Source organism: Taudactylus pleione, unplaced genomic scaffold, assembly GCF_031769625.1.
Source record: "Taudactylus pleione unplaced genomic scaffold, aTauple2 ptg000232l, whole genome shotgun sequence".
In the NCBI taxonomy this organism is placed as follows: domain Eukaryota; kingdom Metazoa; phylum Chordata; class Amphibia; order Anura; family Myobatrachidae; genus Taudactylus; species Taudactylus pleione.
This window is the reverse complement of record NW_028284634.1, coordinates 339,346-355,261: the sequence shown is the minus strand read 5'-3', so window position 1 is coordinate 355,261 and position 15,916 is coordinate 339,346. Positions and strand designations below refer to the sequence as shown.

The window sequence follows — 15,916 nt, the reverse complement described above, 5'->3', positions numbered from 1 at the left end:
CAAGGAAAGCCCAAAGGACAATCTTTCCCTAGACAAATAGTGGCCAAGTCGACCTCCAAGCCTAAGAAACATCCTGGAGCGCCAGACGCCCTACTTCCAAGTCAGAGGATAACCCCTCAGTATGATGGGACAGGCCTCCCTCTGGGGGATCCCAGTGTGGGAGGCCGACTTCTTCAGTTCGCCCAGTACTGGTGTCACACCACCAAGGATACTAGGGTAAAAGATGTGGTCTCTCAGGGGTATTCCCTTTCATGTCGTCAAAGACCTCCCCACCAGTTTTTCTGCACGAGCCCTCCTCTAGACAAGACCAAGGACTTGCAGATTTAGGAAGCCATAGTGCCCCTGCTGAAAGCAGGGGTTACTGTTCCAGTTCCACTATCTCAGCGCTGGACTGGTTACTACTCCTACTCTTGTTTCTGGTTCAAAAGGCGAATGGGTCTCATCGACCTATCCTCAACCCCAAATCTCTGAACAAGTTCCTCAGGGTGGCCAGGTTCAGGATGGAAACTTTACGATCCATCATACTGGCTATGGAACCTGGGGATTACATGGTATCACTGGACATTCAGGATGCATACCTACATGTCCCCATAACGCCTTCCCACCAGAATTATCTGCAGTTTGCTATACCGCAACAACACTTCCAGTTTCGAGCACTGCCCTTTGGCCTTTCCTCGGCTCCAAGGTTATTTACCAAAACTATGGCTGTCATGGCAGCCCACCTACGGAGTCAGGGTATCCGAATCCTGCCGTACCCAGACGACCTCCTGTTGTTGGCAGGCTCTTCAGACGTACTTCAGCAACACTTGCACCTGACGATCGCTTGTCTACAAGTACACGGGTGGCTGATCAAATGGAAAAAGTCCTCCCTCATTCCCTCACAGAGGATGATTAATTTGACAACCTTTCTGGATTCTCATCAGCAGAGGATTTTTCTAACTCTGGAAAAGATCTCCTCTCTGCAACTTCAGGTACGCAGTTGCCTGCACACTCATCGGGTGTCTGTACACTCAGCAATGCAGGTTCTAGGATCCATGGTGTCCACATTCAACATGGTTTAATATGCCCAGTTCCATTCAAGGCCCCTGCAGGGGCTAATACTATCCAAGTGTAACGGATTACCCCACCGGATCAGGACTCAGACGCTGGTGCTTTCTCCGGAGGGGTGCCTGTCTCTGTCTTGGTGGCTACATCTCACCAAGGGACGTCCCTTTTGGATCCTGGACTGGGTACTTCTGACAATGGCCACCAGTCTCCGGGGTTGAGCGCGGTGACCGTCCCGCGCTCGTTTCGGGGCCGGTGGACAGGGGACAAAGCAATCCTTCCAATCAACATATTGTAACTTCGGGCTGTGTACAGGGCCCTCAGCATGCCAAGACACGTTCTTCATGGAAAAGCCGTGCAGGTTCAGTCCGACAATGCCACCACGTTGGCTTACATCAACCATCAAGGAGGCACTCTGCGTCCGGCAGCAATGACAGAAGTGTCACGCATCCTGACTTGGGCAGAGTGTCACTTCCCGGCCATCTCATTAGTGTTCATTCCGGGAGTCCTCAATTGGGAAGCAGACTTCCTCAGCCGTCACGACGTGCACCCAGGGAAATGGTCTCTTCACCAAGAGGTGTTTCAACTCCTAGTGGACCTCATGGCCTTTTGTCACAAGTTGCAGGTGTTTCAGGATCTACCACAGAGTGTGGCATACATATTTTCAGTGGTGTCGCACTAGGGATTACGACCCTCAAGTGTTTAGTATTTCCAGAATATTAGCATTCCTTCAATCTGGTTTGGACCTCGGACTACGTCTGGCCTCGTTTAAAGTGCACTGTCTGTGTGATTGCAACGAAGGATAGCTTCGCTCCCAGATATCCGCACCTTTTTCCAGGGAGTTCTCCGGATTCAACCTCCCTTTGTCACCCCAGTGGCGCCTTGGGATTTGGCGGTAGTTCTTCAGGCCCTCCAGGGCCCTCCTATTGAACCACTAGATGCGGTGAAGCTTAAGTGGTTAACGACTAATACTCTTTCTTCTGGCACTTGCATCTGCCAGGAGGGTTTTCAGAATTGGGGGCGCTCTCCTGTCGTTTTTCCCTAAGGTGGTTCCTAATTTCCATTTTAATCAGGAAATTATTGTACCGGCCTTTCAGTCACCAGACCTCGCAGCAGGTGAGGCCTCATTTGATGTGGTCCGTGCTCTCCCTATTTATGTGGACCGTACCAGTTCCCTTCGGAAATCGGACTCCTTATTTGTGCTCTTTGTTTTTCACAAGAAGGGATGGCCAGTCAACAAACAAACATTGGTTAGATGACTTCGTATCACTATTCAGAGGCTTACACACGGGCAGGCCTGCCTGTTCCGGCTTCTGTTATAGCTCATTCTACTCTGTCTGTGGGCAGCTCGCCATGGTGCCTCGGCTGTGCAGCTCTGTAAGGCGGCCACGTGGTCTTCCATGCAGACCTTTCTGAGGTTCTATGCATTTGACATCTTCGCCTCTCAGGATGCTTCCTTTGGGCGCCGCTTTCTCCTCTCAGCACAGGAGCGTCCCCACCCTTAAAAGGACTGCTTTGGGACATCCCCAAGGTCTCCCTGTTGAGCCTATGGACCCTGAAGAAAAAAATGAGAGTTATGGTAAGAACTCATTCTTCGAAGTTCATAGGGTCCACAGGGCACCCGCTCTGCCGCACCTGGCTTCATATGAGCTCTAGTACTGGTCACCGGTCACCGGTTTTCCGTCTCCTTTTCTGTGAGTGTGATTCTCGAGTGTTCCAGTCTTCCTTCGCTCTTTTTTTTTTCCTCTACTCAACTGAGTGCCTGTGGCTCGGGGGTGGGGTATAGAGGAGGATGGTTCCAGTGCATCCTGGGAGCAAAGCTTTTAACTGCGTGGTGCTCGGGATCCAGATCCAGCTATACCCCAAGGTCTCCCTATGGACTTCGAAGAAAGAGAGTTAACAAAGGTAAGTTCTTATCATAGCTCTCATTATAATGTTGGCTTACCCATCTTCCTGGATAAGCTTGCCATAATAAGGCCTCCGCAACACTCCCGCAACAGTTCACGTTGAGGTGGTTATTTGTGGAAAGTAGCAGACACGAGGCCTGGCTTCTTGGTACTTCTCCTCGTGCAGTGTTGGCACTTGCAGAGCATCACTTCCAGGTCACAGCATAAACAGATTGAGACCTATAACAAGGTAGAACACTGTGGCACTGCTTTTTTTTTTTTCTTTTGTTTTTGCCACACTGCATCCCTTTAAAAGAGCACCAGTTTTCTTTTACTTGTTATTTCTTTCCTTCTCCGTACTCTCAGAGCCAGTAATAGGAAAGAAAAGCAGTGTAAAGGACAAGTAAGTACAGTCATTAGTTTATCAAACACTAGTTTGGAACTGATATTTTTCGAGCTCTTGTGATGTTCTCCAGGGCACTGGGATGGGGACAATGTCCCATTAATCAGAATGCAACATACCCTGGCCTTATAAATTAATTCCTGCATAGGAATGGAATTGTATTACCGCCGGCTGTTTAGCCAACGGTTCAAATCCCGACAAGGAGAGACCGACAGGCTGAGGTAAGTACTCCAACCCACCTTTAGGGGTGCCTAACCCTAACCTTCCCCCCCCTAGTGCCTAACCCCAACCACCCCCCGTTAATGCCTAATCCTAACCCCCATGGGAGGGTGCCTAACACTAAGTCGCCTTAACCCCTTAACCCCCCCCCCAGGATGGGTGGTCGTACTTACCTTGATCTGGCCCGTGGCGTTCTGTATTCCGGCGTCGGTATCTTGACGCCTGTCATAACTCCTTAGCCGGCGTTCCGGCGTCGGGATTGTCATATAACTACATCCCCCTCCATATATTTAATTTGTTCTGCAATTCCATATGCAGATGAGACTAAAGGTGCATACACACGGGACGATCTGTACCACCAACGACATGAAAGATCTCTTTCAAAGATGTCTTTCAGTGAGTCATTCTGCCACATCTCTGAACATGCAAAGTTGACAATATTGGCCTGCATGTATGGACGATCATAGATATAGTTATCGTTCATGCGGGAACGGGCATCGTTGGTCGTTCACTGAACATTCAACGATATTTTTTTCATTTTTATTATCGTTCATATTGTAACAATATATCTGTCCGTGTGTACGCACCTTAAGTAAACTATTTCGTCTATATGTATCTTCATGCATATACATGGGATATTGGATGTGTCTATTTCCACCATCCAAGACAGGTGGACTGTGTTTTGTATGGTCTCCATCTGTTTTTTTAAATCAGTAAGAGTAGGAATGCATTATGAACAATGGGGATTTATAGGTACCAGTGTCACGGTTCCCGCTTTCAATGAATGTTAAAATCTGTATTGACATTGTACTTGTGAAAGGGATTGTATAGTACAGTTGTGTGGACCAGTCTGTGATCAGGTGTTTGATATAATACTGGTTATTTGTATATACCAGTGGATAATTGGATCCAGCATTTGTTGAGTCACTTCAACTGCTCCGCCCCCTTCTGCACAGATGGCTTTGATTGATTACATTTGCCTTGTTCTGAGATCCAAACTTGGAGGGATGATCCAAGCTAAAACTGAACCGCTCATTCTCTAGTCTGCATATTGTCTGTATAATTTCTGTGCTATTAACCTATGAAGATGGGTGGTAGAACTGCGCTCTTATTGACCAAGGGGTGGTGTGTTGTGGTTTCGGGGTGCTGCACTTTTGTGTGGGAGTACCTTTCCCGCACTGAATACGTATGGGGGTAGGGGGGGTAAGATGCGCGCTCTCTGCTAGTGGTGATGGTGATGACTTGTGTGTGCTATTAACCTGTTTATGGTAATACTTAAATGTGGCCTGGTGATTTATCCATAATTCTGACAGGAAAAGTATTTACATGGGTGTGGATCACTAGGTCTACAATAAAAAGGTAGACAATACAAGTTAGACAGGCAATAGGTCGACAGGGTCTGAAGGCCGACATACTAAAGGTTGACTAGTAAGATGGTCGTTAGGTAGACACAGAAATGGTCGACACATGGGTTTTTTTTCTAGCCCTAATCTTCACCCTAACCCTCCCCTAGGTGCCTAACCTTAACCATCGGGGTAGGTACCTGACCCTCACCGTCCCTTCTAGTGCCTAACCCTCCCTTCGGTAAGTGCCTAACCATAAAAATAAAAAAAAAGGCTATTTGTGTGTCGACCTTCTTACTAGTCGACCTTTGGTGTGTCGACCCTTGGTGTGTTGATCTTCAGACTCGGGCGACCTAAACTTTGTCTACATTTTTACTGTAGACCTGAAGACCGAATGCCGACTTGCACATATGATAGAATATTTTTTCGAAGCTCTAATCAGCTGGACACAAAGCATGGAATGGTTTAACATGAAGAGGGACACTTTATTGCAGTGGTTGGGGAACAGGGGTAAATTATCCCATTTGGGGTAAAACTGAAATTGCTGGGGGTAATGGACGGACAGCCGGGCATGCATATGAATCATTGCATGCCCGGCTGTCCGTCCATTACCCCCAGGAATGGAGGTCGCTGGCGCCGGGTGCAGCAGCGCTCCCGCTGCACCCGGCGTCAGTGACCTACAGCGTGGCGCTGCCGGGAGGCTCTAAGCCGGACGCCCGCTGAGATGTTATTACCGACGGGCGCCCGGCTCCTTCCCTGCAGCGCCGCGTTAGCTGGAGGCTGAACTCCAGCTTCTGACTCTCTCCATGCGCACTATGGGAGAGGCGTCATGACGTCTCTCCCATAGTTATGAGGAGCAGCCGGGCGGACAGGACGGCGGCGGAAGCAGGAGTGGGGATTAAGGTAAGTGGTTTTTTTTGTACAAGCGACACTACAGGGGCATAACTATGTGGGCACTGCTACAGGGGCATAACTATGGGGCACTGCTACAGGGGCATAACTATGGGGGCACTACTATAGGATTTCCTTCCTTTCAAATCAAGGGGGTAACATCGGCGTATCTAAATATATTTTGGGGTAAAAGTTAAAAAAGTTCCCTGACCCCTGCTTTATTGCTATACACACTCACCTTTATTAACATTGGTTGGTTACTGTTGTTCCACCAAGAGAGCAGGTAGACTCAATAGCCCCTACACCAGAGGGGGTAGCTAGCAAAGAGGGGCAACGTGCAGGGTAGATGATAATAAGGCATCAGTTCAGGGCAGGCATGTAATAACGTGGGAATTCAAATGAGAATAGAGAATTGTTCTTGGGAGAAATAGTTTGTTGATCCAGAGGAGGAGGGCTGGGGTTTGGGGTTGTTGCTTATTACAGTTTCTACAATGTGGACAAGGCTTCTGCAGAACATTGCGGAGATTCTTTTCTCATTTGTATTTTGGAGAGAGTAGTCCTATCTGTCCGAACACTGGAGTGTGAAATATTGTCTCCTTCCAGGAACGCTGTGTTCGTAAGACATGAACTGGGGTTGTAGTGATTAATCTGGCCATTGTGTAAACTACCATTTAATGTGATTTTGGTGTAATGTATTGCTGCAGTGACATATAATAAAGATGCCATTGTATCAAACTGTTGATATGTCTGCATGATCCTGAACCCTAAGGTATCTTTGGTATCATAGTGAACCACGGCTTTAACACCTAGGTACTTCATAAGCAGCTAGACTCATTCTGTATATGGATCGTGTGACAAGCTTTTGTCTCAGGATCTTTCTGTGCGGACTATGGGCCTGATTCAGAGTTAGGATTAGAGTAAGAATTTGCAAGTAACTGTGTACCTGAACAAACCATGTTGCAATGCAAGGGTTGCAAATACATACATTTGTTTTGCATGCAGGGTAAGTACTGGCTGCTTTTGCATGTAGCCCACAAATGCTGGGCAGCTTTATATTTACTCTGCAATTTAGATGTCAGTTTGGACACACCCCTCCCAAATCTAAATCTCTCTGCACATTTTACATCTGACCCACCTGCAGTGCAGCATGGTTTTACCAAGATGCACAGTTACTTGTTTCTTTCCTTATTCCCAAATCTGAATCAGGCACTATATTCATCACCCCAGTTTGCAGAGTTAATTTCCCGAAAGCACCGTTATGCTCCAATGTGGGATTGATATGCTGCTCTGGAACTAAAGAGAGCCAGGTTACTGATTAATATGGATATAGATTATGTGCGAACTCGTCCTACCTGGGCTTTCTTGTGGCTCTTGAATGGTCACTTGGCAGTGAGTAAGGGGAAATAAAGGAAGAGTGCAGGTCATTTTACTCTCACAACATACATCTATTCTTCAAGCATATTTAACAAGGGGTTGATGAAATATCAGCTAATTTCTCTCTCCAGGATTCCCTTTTTAATGACCTTCCGTGTAAATGCAGAATACATTGGGCTCTGCAAGATCTCATTAATAAGGCATGGCCAGCAAACATTGGGACACTTGTATCATTTCCAGGATGATGAGAATTCCAATTAGTGTTTGGTTCCCAAAATTGTTACTGCTGGAGCTGTTTCTGGCCCAGGATCACTATTACTATTGAAGACAGAGGCTGGTAGAAGAGTGGAAACCTGCTTTTAAACCTTTACATCCCTTGGGAACTGTGGGCTAATTCAGCTTTGGGAATAGAGTGAGAACCAGCACATAACTGATCATCTTGGTGAAACCATGCTGTACTGCAGGTGGGGCAGATTTAAAATGTGCAGATAGATTTAGATTTGGGAGGGATGTGTCCAAACTGACATCTAAATTGCAGTGTAAAAATAAAGCTATGCCGTATTTGTGGGCTACATGCAAAATCAGCCAGTATTTACCCTGCATGCAAAATAAAATGTCTGTATTTGCACCCTTTGCATTGCAACATGGTTCATCTTGGTTCACAGTTACGTGCGCTTTCTCACTCTTTTCCCAAAGCTGAATCAGGCCCTGTGTTCAAGTCTCCATCTCCAGAGGTCAATTGACTTAGCCGCCATGCAGCAAGTTGCTGTTGTAATGGCGTGGAAAAGGCACCTCAACTCACCCAGCCCTAATACAAAAGATCACTGGGGCAAATTTAGTTATTTGCCCCATGACCGGAGTACAAGGTCTTTTCTCCCTTCTCTTCTTGACAGTACTTATTGGAAGTAAGGAGCTTTCAGCCTGGTAAGCAGGATTCTTAGCAGTATGAGGCTGGCACTCTTAAGCAACCTTTTTATCCCTTTAGGGGTATGGTAGAGTGGCCAGGGCATAAGGCCTCTCTTTTACTCTTGGCAGGACTCTAATTTATGTACACATTTTGTAACTCATCCAATCTTCTTTGAAAAATAGCAGATTTGTATTCCACAATAAGATAATCTTTAGGCAAAGGTCAAACTTTCAGCCTAGTGCACTTTGTCCATGACCTCCCTAGTCAGCAGAAGCCTGTCTATATACCAATTTAAAAACTGGAAAAATTATGGGACCCAGGGACCTCTCATTTTGAAAAATTAGGGTCCTAATCCACTGTTTCTGGGTCCCATCACTTATTATGGGGGGTGAGGGCAGACAGCAATTGCAACAGTGCTGGGGGGAAAGAAGGAGACTGGGCAGGCAGTGCTGGGGGTAGGAAGGGGGCATGGGTAGATAGCAGCTGGCGCAGTACTGGGGGGGGTTTAGGGGCAGGCAGAACTGGTGGTAGGGAGGCGGAGCAAGGGTAGATAGCGGCTGGCACAGTACTATGGGGTCAAGGGGGGCTTAGGGGCAGGCAATGCTGGGCGTAGGGAGGGGGTAAGAGTAGATAGCTAGGGAATTACTGGGGGACAAGGAGGGTGTTGGGGACAGTGCTTGGGGGTAGGGAGGTGGTCATGATAGCTGGGCAGTACTGGGGGCAAGAAAGAGGTTAGGGGCAGGCAGTGCTGGGTGTATTGAGGGGGTAAGGTTAGATAGCAGCTAGGGCAGTACTGGGGGCAAGAAAGAGGTTAGGGGCAGGCAGTACTGGGTGTATTGAGGGGGTAAGGTTAGATAGCAGCTAGGGCAGTACTGGGGGCAAGAAAGGTTAGGGGCAGGCAGTACTGGGTGTATTGAGGGGGTAAGGTTAGATAGCAGCTAGGGTAGTACTGGGGGCAAGAAAGAGGTTAGGGACAGGCAGTACTGGGTGTAAGGAGGGGATAAGGGTAGATAGCAGCTAGGGCAGTACTGGGGGGCAAGGACTGGTAGGCAATACAGGGGGTAGTGCTGGGGGTAGGGAGGGGATCAGGAGAGATAGCACCTGGGGCAGTGGTTACCGCCTTTGCTTCTGCTGCGAGCCTTTGGCTGGGTCACTGTTGTCCACCTGCAGCTCCCTTATGCCCCGTGCAGTGTCCACCTTCCCACCTCCTGCGTGCAGAGAGCTCAGCTGGTTGAAGGAGTACATGCTGCAAAAGCATCCCAGCACCACTGACACAGCTGCTGCAGCGAAATCGCCACCGGACTTCTATGCATGTGATGCTGCCATCCTTCATCATGGACCTGCTCCATCTGCCTCAACTTCTGATGCTCTGCCTCCTGCCCAGCCTGCGGGAACCGCACTCCTCTCTGCTGCTACCCAATCTGTGGTGACTTCCCCACCTTTTTTTTTTGTTACTCTCCCCGGGTAGCACTGCCGGGAATGGATGCATTGCGGAGTGCAGAGCCTGGAGAGCGTGCTGGCGAGAAAGAGGAGGTGTCAGGACTAAGGCGGCGGGGGCGTTTGGCTTGGGAGGCGCCGCCGCACGGCGATTGGCTGGGGAGACGCCGTGGCCATTGGCAGACCCCGATCAGTATTAAATACTGGATCCCCAGCTTCCTGTAGCCCGTATTTTGCGATCACTGTACACAATCATTTTCCACTGTACACAGTCACTTTACACATAATGGGGGAGATTTCGGCATTAGATTCCCCCGCCCCAATCTGTGGAAAATGTAATGTTTTCTGTTGTGTTGCCTAATGGTTCGCAATAAAAATAGTGTTTGGAACAATCCGTGTGTCATTTGTAACACAGACAAAGTTGTCAACATTTTAGGGTGTTGCATACTGTTGCAAGTCACTGTATATCTATGCATATGTGTGAGTGGCTGTATTTGTGTGTGTGTAAATGTGTTTGTGTGTGTGTATATATGTGTATGTATATATATATACACATACATACACACACACAAACACATTTACACACATATATATATATTATAAAGAATGAGGGGCACTCACCAGTATTGCACGTATAAAAAATATAACATTTTATTCCTCACATAGTCCATAGGTAAGTAGATCTCAACGTTTCGGTCCCATCCGGACCATTGGATCCCATAAGGACTGGTTGGATATTGCTGTGGATGCTGCATTGTTGTATCTCTTGAAAATGGTCCGGATGGGACCGAAACGTTGAGATCTACTTACCTATGGACTATGTGAAGAATAAAATGTGATATTTTTTATACGTGCAACACTGGTGAGTGCCCCTCATTTTTTCTATGTTTTTGGACTTCCTATGTGGACGTCATGGGTGACACCCCAGGACATTTCAAGTAATTGCTGATGCGAGTGTGGCCGTGCCTTACTATATATATATATATATATATATATATATATATATATATATGTGTGTGTGTGTGTGTGTGTATATATAATCAATTTATTGTAGTTAATAAAGCTTAATGATTACAGAATCACAGACCAAATGGGTTTTCATAGGTTTGCAAATGATCTGGCTATAGGGTGCTGTGTTATGTTGTCTCGTCATGCAGTCTATATTTACAGCTGAAGGGAGATATAATATGGTGTGTGATTATATAATATGATATAATGCAGTATTACTATTTGGAAAGAAATGTGAAGAGGAGCAATTTTACTCCACCAATCAAAACGAAGATCCTGTAGGTTACGGCAAGCAAGTCCAACTCTACTTTATTGATGTGAGTCTTTTTTGTTTGTTTGTTTTTTCGCTTTAAGATGTGGGAAGGTCGATGGAGAGTCATTCCATATGATGTACTGCCTGATTGGCTTAAGGACAATGATTATCTTCTACATGGACATCGTCCACCAATGCCATCATTCCGAGCCTGCTTCAGGAGCATCTTCCGAATACACACTGAGACGGGAAACATATGGACTCACTTACTAGGTAAAAGAGAGGATAATAGTCATGATGGATTAATAGAAACAGAATTGGGCTATTAAGCACATTTTACACTTTTGCATTCATTTCCTTTTTGACTTTCTCTTTGCTTTGCATTCCCTTTCTCTTTGTCTATTTTTTAACTATTCCATGTCTACACCCAGGTTTTGTTCTGTTCCTTTTCCTGGGAGTTCTGACTATGCTTAGACCCAACATGTACTTTATGGCTCCCTTACAAGAGAAGGTGGTGTTTGGAATGTTCTTTCTGGGGGCTGTACTGTGTCTCAGCTTCTCCTGGCTCTTCCACACTGTGTACTGTCACTCGGAGAAAGTGTCCCGCACATTCTCAAAGTAAGTATTTTTATAAATAAATTTACTGTAATAAGTGAAATACTTAAATTGTAATTGAATTTTTTGCATACCAAAAATGTTAATATGCATTTTCATTTATTTATTTTATTTTTAATTGTACCTTCTACCAGGTGGTATAAATTAATATTTACTAAAGGTTTCTAGAATCTTGCTTGTAATATTTGTCTTGAGCATATTTCACATCACACTGCAATAACACAGACTTAAAGAACTTGTCACCAGTTTTACGATCCTGCACAGAGACTGGCAGCAGTGTCAGTGATTGATAGTCTGCTGCTGTTTGTGGGCGGATAGGGTGGCGGCGATGCCCTCCGTTTCCCGAATCGTAGGAGTGTCACCGCCGTTTGGGGGGAGGGAAGAGGCCAGGATCTCTGTGGGCTGACAGAGGATTCCTGGCTTATTCCTTTAATCTGTGGTGGCCGGCTGCGTGATCCCAGTGGTCACCTTAGCTGGCCGATGTTCCGCAGATTATCTGATGCTACGTTGGATAACGCAGCTCTGATACGTATTGCCTCCTGCTGAATTACCATATCTGCACAGAAGGAAATGCAACGCTGCTTGTGAGCATCTTTGCAATTCCGTCTGAAGCTGAATCAGGCCCTAAGTTCAGTTGGCCATTCCAAATTGTATGTCCCATCTGAGCAAGGAACTGGCAACAGGTTGTATGTTAGGGTGTTGTGTAGCATCAATACTAGTTAAGTTTTTTTTTTTTTTACTCTGTGTTTGTTTGTTTTGTAATATATAAGTTATGTTAAGCAATATGCTTCTTCAATAAAGCTGCATCTGCCTCACCGAACACAGCGATGAGCTTCAGGTTTTAGCATTAACCAATTCTCTAGACACCTCCAGGTGAACATCATTTTTATCCAATATGTCCACTTCCACATTATGTAACCTTCTCACATAGGATGATGCAATATTAACAGCACATTAGATCAGAGGAGCAGGTACTGTACTATATGGTCTCCCTCCTTCCTCTAGATCAAAGAGCTATATAGTTCTTACTTCATGACTGCAAGGTAAGGAATTAGGCTGACCCTCTTATGAACCAGTGATCTGCAAAACTCGTGTCTATTTTTGGCTCCACATATATAAGGGGTACACTTAAAAACAACAAGCTCAGCAGTTTGATCGATGGAAACCTCCAGACAAAATTGCATTGTGACTGTTCCAGCCTTACTCCTAACTTTTCCAAAAGCTAGTTAAAAACCTGGTCACTCTGTCCCAGTGCATTGTCAGACTTGCTGTTAAGGCTTGTAACATTTATCTTGCATCCAAATACCTGCTATGTAATTACAGATTTGTGTCCCTTGCTTTAGTTAAATCTATTGTTTTGGAGGCCATTTGAGGGTTGATCCTCATTTACTATACAGATACATTTATCAGTTTTGTTATTTCCAGGTTAGATTACTCTGGTATCGCCTTGCTGATCATGGGAAGCTTTGTGCCCTGGCTGTATTACTCATTCTACTGCTCTCCTCAGCCACGTCTCATATATCTGTCCATAGTCTGTGTACTGGGCATCACTGCAATTGTTGTAGCACAGTGGGACCGCTTTGCCACACCAAAGCATAGACCAACACGAGCAGGTAAGTTTGGTACCAAACGGAACATTTCCACAGATAATGTGCCAATATGGAAATTTAGCGTTGACAGAGACCGTAATGTGCTATACACAATGACGTTAACCCCATAATATAAGAGCGTTATTTCTTGAGCTTAAAAAAAGACTGACCTCTCTTTTAGTCCATTACATCTGAAAGGCAACCCAATTAATGAAGAAAAAATGTTCCAATTTAAAGTATGACTAACCTCACTAATAATGGAGAGCAAATGTATCTTACTTGAAGTTGTCTCTATTTGCCCTCCAAAAAATCTTGATGTCATGCTTCACTTTGAAAATTGGCTAGCCTGGTCTTATGCTAACTGCTGTTACAAATGAGAAAACCTCTGCCAGTAGCATATTTAATATTAAGAATATATTTTTCAATAGTAATAAAAATAAAAAAAGTATTAACCTATTTTTGTGATAGCTGATAAACACTGCTTCGGTTGGCATCTAAAAGACCGCTCTCTCTGTCTTGTGAAAAGTCTCTTTAGGGTTTTTGGTACATAATACATGTACTTCTAAAAATATGTTTGTATCTAGGACAGCAAACTGTTTTTCTTGTCATTCTAGGAGTGTTCCTAGGCCTGGGTCTGAGTGGAATTGTCCCGACTCTCCATTTCACTATTGCAGAGGGCTTTGTTAAAGCAACTACAGTGGGTCAGATGGGCTGGTTCTTCCTTATGGCCGTTATGTATATAACAGGAGCTGGTCTGTATGCGGCACGCATTCCTGAGCGTTTCTTTCCTGGCAAGTTTGATATCTGGGTATGTATGAGGTTACCAAATTCAATTATAAATTCCATTTTTTATTAAACACAAAGTCTGAAGAATGATGGAAAGATTTGTAATAAAAAAAAAAATAATAATAAACAGGAAAAATATATTATTTATAGCTTTTCTGTTACTATCTCTACAGTCATCAGTTCATGAATTGCTTGTAAATAAAGCAATTGTTTTAGAATGTTCTTTTGTACAGACTGCATCAATTCATTTGAGATTTGATCTTTACCAGTGGATGGACAGTGTACTGGAAATGTAGTAATACTGCAGTAATAAAAAGTGCCAGTAAAAGGAAATGGTACATTTTTATCACTGCTTTATTAATGGACGGCGAAGGGCTCCATATTTTTTATTTATTTATTTTTAGCATTGTCCCAATTTACCTGTGCTGCTATAGGAAGTAGGCAGTAATAAATACAGCCTGGCCAGACATTTTTCTGATGGTTGGTGGTAAAGTAATGAATCAGTACACTTGAGTTAATGGCAAATATGTGCTTACCCTCTCGTTGTCACTAGAAGTGTACGGCTCGTTGTTTTTTCCCTCCTTAGCCAACTGATCAGGGGCTTGTGTCAGAGGCTGGCAGTGTACGGTGGGCGCAAAGGGGTCAGAATTTGTTCAACGCGTTTTGTCTGAAGACGTGTCCAGATGTAACACGTTGGATAATTTCTAACTATTCTGTGGCCACCTTACACTAATCCCCCGGTATTACACTGAATAATCCAACGCTCTTCGGGAATCACCGTTACCTCTGATATAAGCCCCTATTCAGCTGACTAAGGAGGGAGAAAACAGTGGGCAGCATTCTGTTCGGACACTTCTTAGGACATGGATTGGGTAAGCACATGCATACTATTAACCAGGATTGGGGAGGGGGCGGGGGGGACAGGTTTAAATCTGTTTTTTTTTTTTTTTTTTACATTAATGTTCTAATGAAAAAAAATGTAATCCTGCTTATTATAGTAATACTGTGAAATATTGCTATGTATTACAAACCTTGATCAACCACGTTTTAACGCTTTATAACAAAGTTATTTGGATTTTTTTATTTCATCAAAATAGAGCCAGATTAAGTATTTCTTCCTTCCACTCATCTTAGTAGGACTGAAACTTTTGAATTTAAATTAACATGCTGGAGATTAAACTATGAACTATTTTTTGTCATGTTTGCAACCCTGTAGCATGAACACCGTGTATCACTGAGGGCTAAAATTTTACTTTATGCCGTCTATCATCCTATCACATTTCTTGAAAATCTGAGACGGCCAGGTTGGAAGCTGTGATGATTTGGCATGGAATGACCCAAATAGGGAGGGTAGACCAGATCAGAGGGGTACTAAGACTCAAGTATATATTACAATTGAATATCATATAATAGGTTGTTAGCATATATTTGGCCAAAAATATGGGCCCGCCCACCACCGTCCAGGTCACCTCTTGTCGGGGCAAGTCCCTAACACTTTGGGGTACACATCTGGGGGCAGGGCACCTCCAAACCAAGAAATATGATAGGATGATAGACTGCATAAAGTAGCTTTCATATGACAAATTTTAGCCCTCAGTGATACATGGTGTTCATGCTACAGAGTTGCAAACATGACAAAAATGCTAAATTTATGCTTGCATGGTCAACTAAAACGAATCATAACTTTGCTTCTAATTTTGGTAGAACTTTCATGTTGGTCTTGTCTTGAAGCTAATATTTTTTATACATATAGTATGTTATACACTTACATGCAATCTCTCTTTGGTATACGTTTCATTTTGGGAACAGGAGTAAAAAAATATTAAGTACTGCAGTTCAACCATTCTTGCACTAACCATGCAACTGGCAAGTTCACTTCAGACTTGTCTTATAGGGGTAAATTTACTAAGAGTCGAGTTTGTGTGAGTTTTGCAATTTTTTTCATCTCGCAAATTTACTAAAGACAAACTCGAGTGAGTTTGGAAGTGAGTCCTTTTTTTTTCACTGTTAAAACTCATGTGAGTTTGCAAACTCGAAAAAAACTCACCATCGGCCAGAATAGGAAGTACTTTAGATGAAAAAGAAGCAGCTCACAAATTTACTAAGAATCGAGATTCCAATCTCGTGTGAGATTGTAGCAAACTCACTGTGAAATGCCAGC

The 15,916-nt window shown here is 44.5% G+C and overlaps 1 protein-coding gene across 1 annotated transcript in view; it reads left to right on the top strand.

Annotated features, from left to right (window-relative positions):
• Positions 1–15,916, top strand: part of ADIPOR1 (adiponectin receptor 1) — a 73,177-nt gene that overhangs the window by 25,211 nt on the left and 32,050 nt on the right. The window contains exons 4-7 of the mRNA XM_088479425.1: positions 10,867–11,038; positions 11,197–11,383; positions 12,806–12,993; positions 13,584–13,777. Coding sequence (XP_088335551.1) covers positions 10,867–11,038; positions 11,197–11,383; positions 12,806–12,993; positions 13,584–13,777 — 741 coding nt within the window. The remainder of the gene's footprint in view (positions 1–10,866; positions 11,039–11,196; positions 11,384–12,805; positions 12,994–13,583; positions 13,778–15,916) is intronic.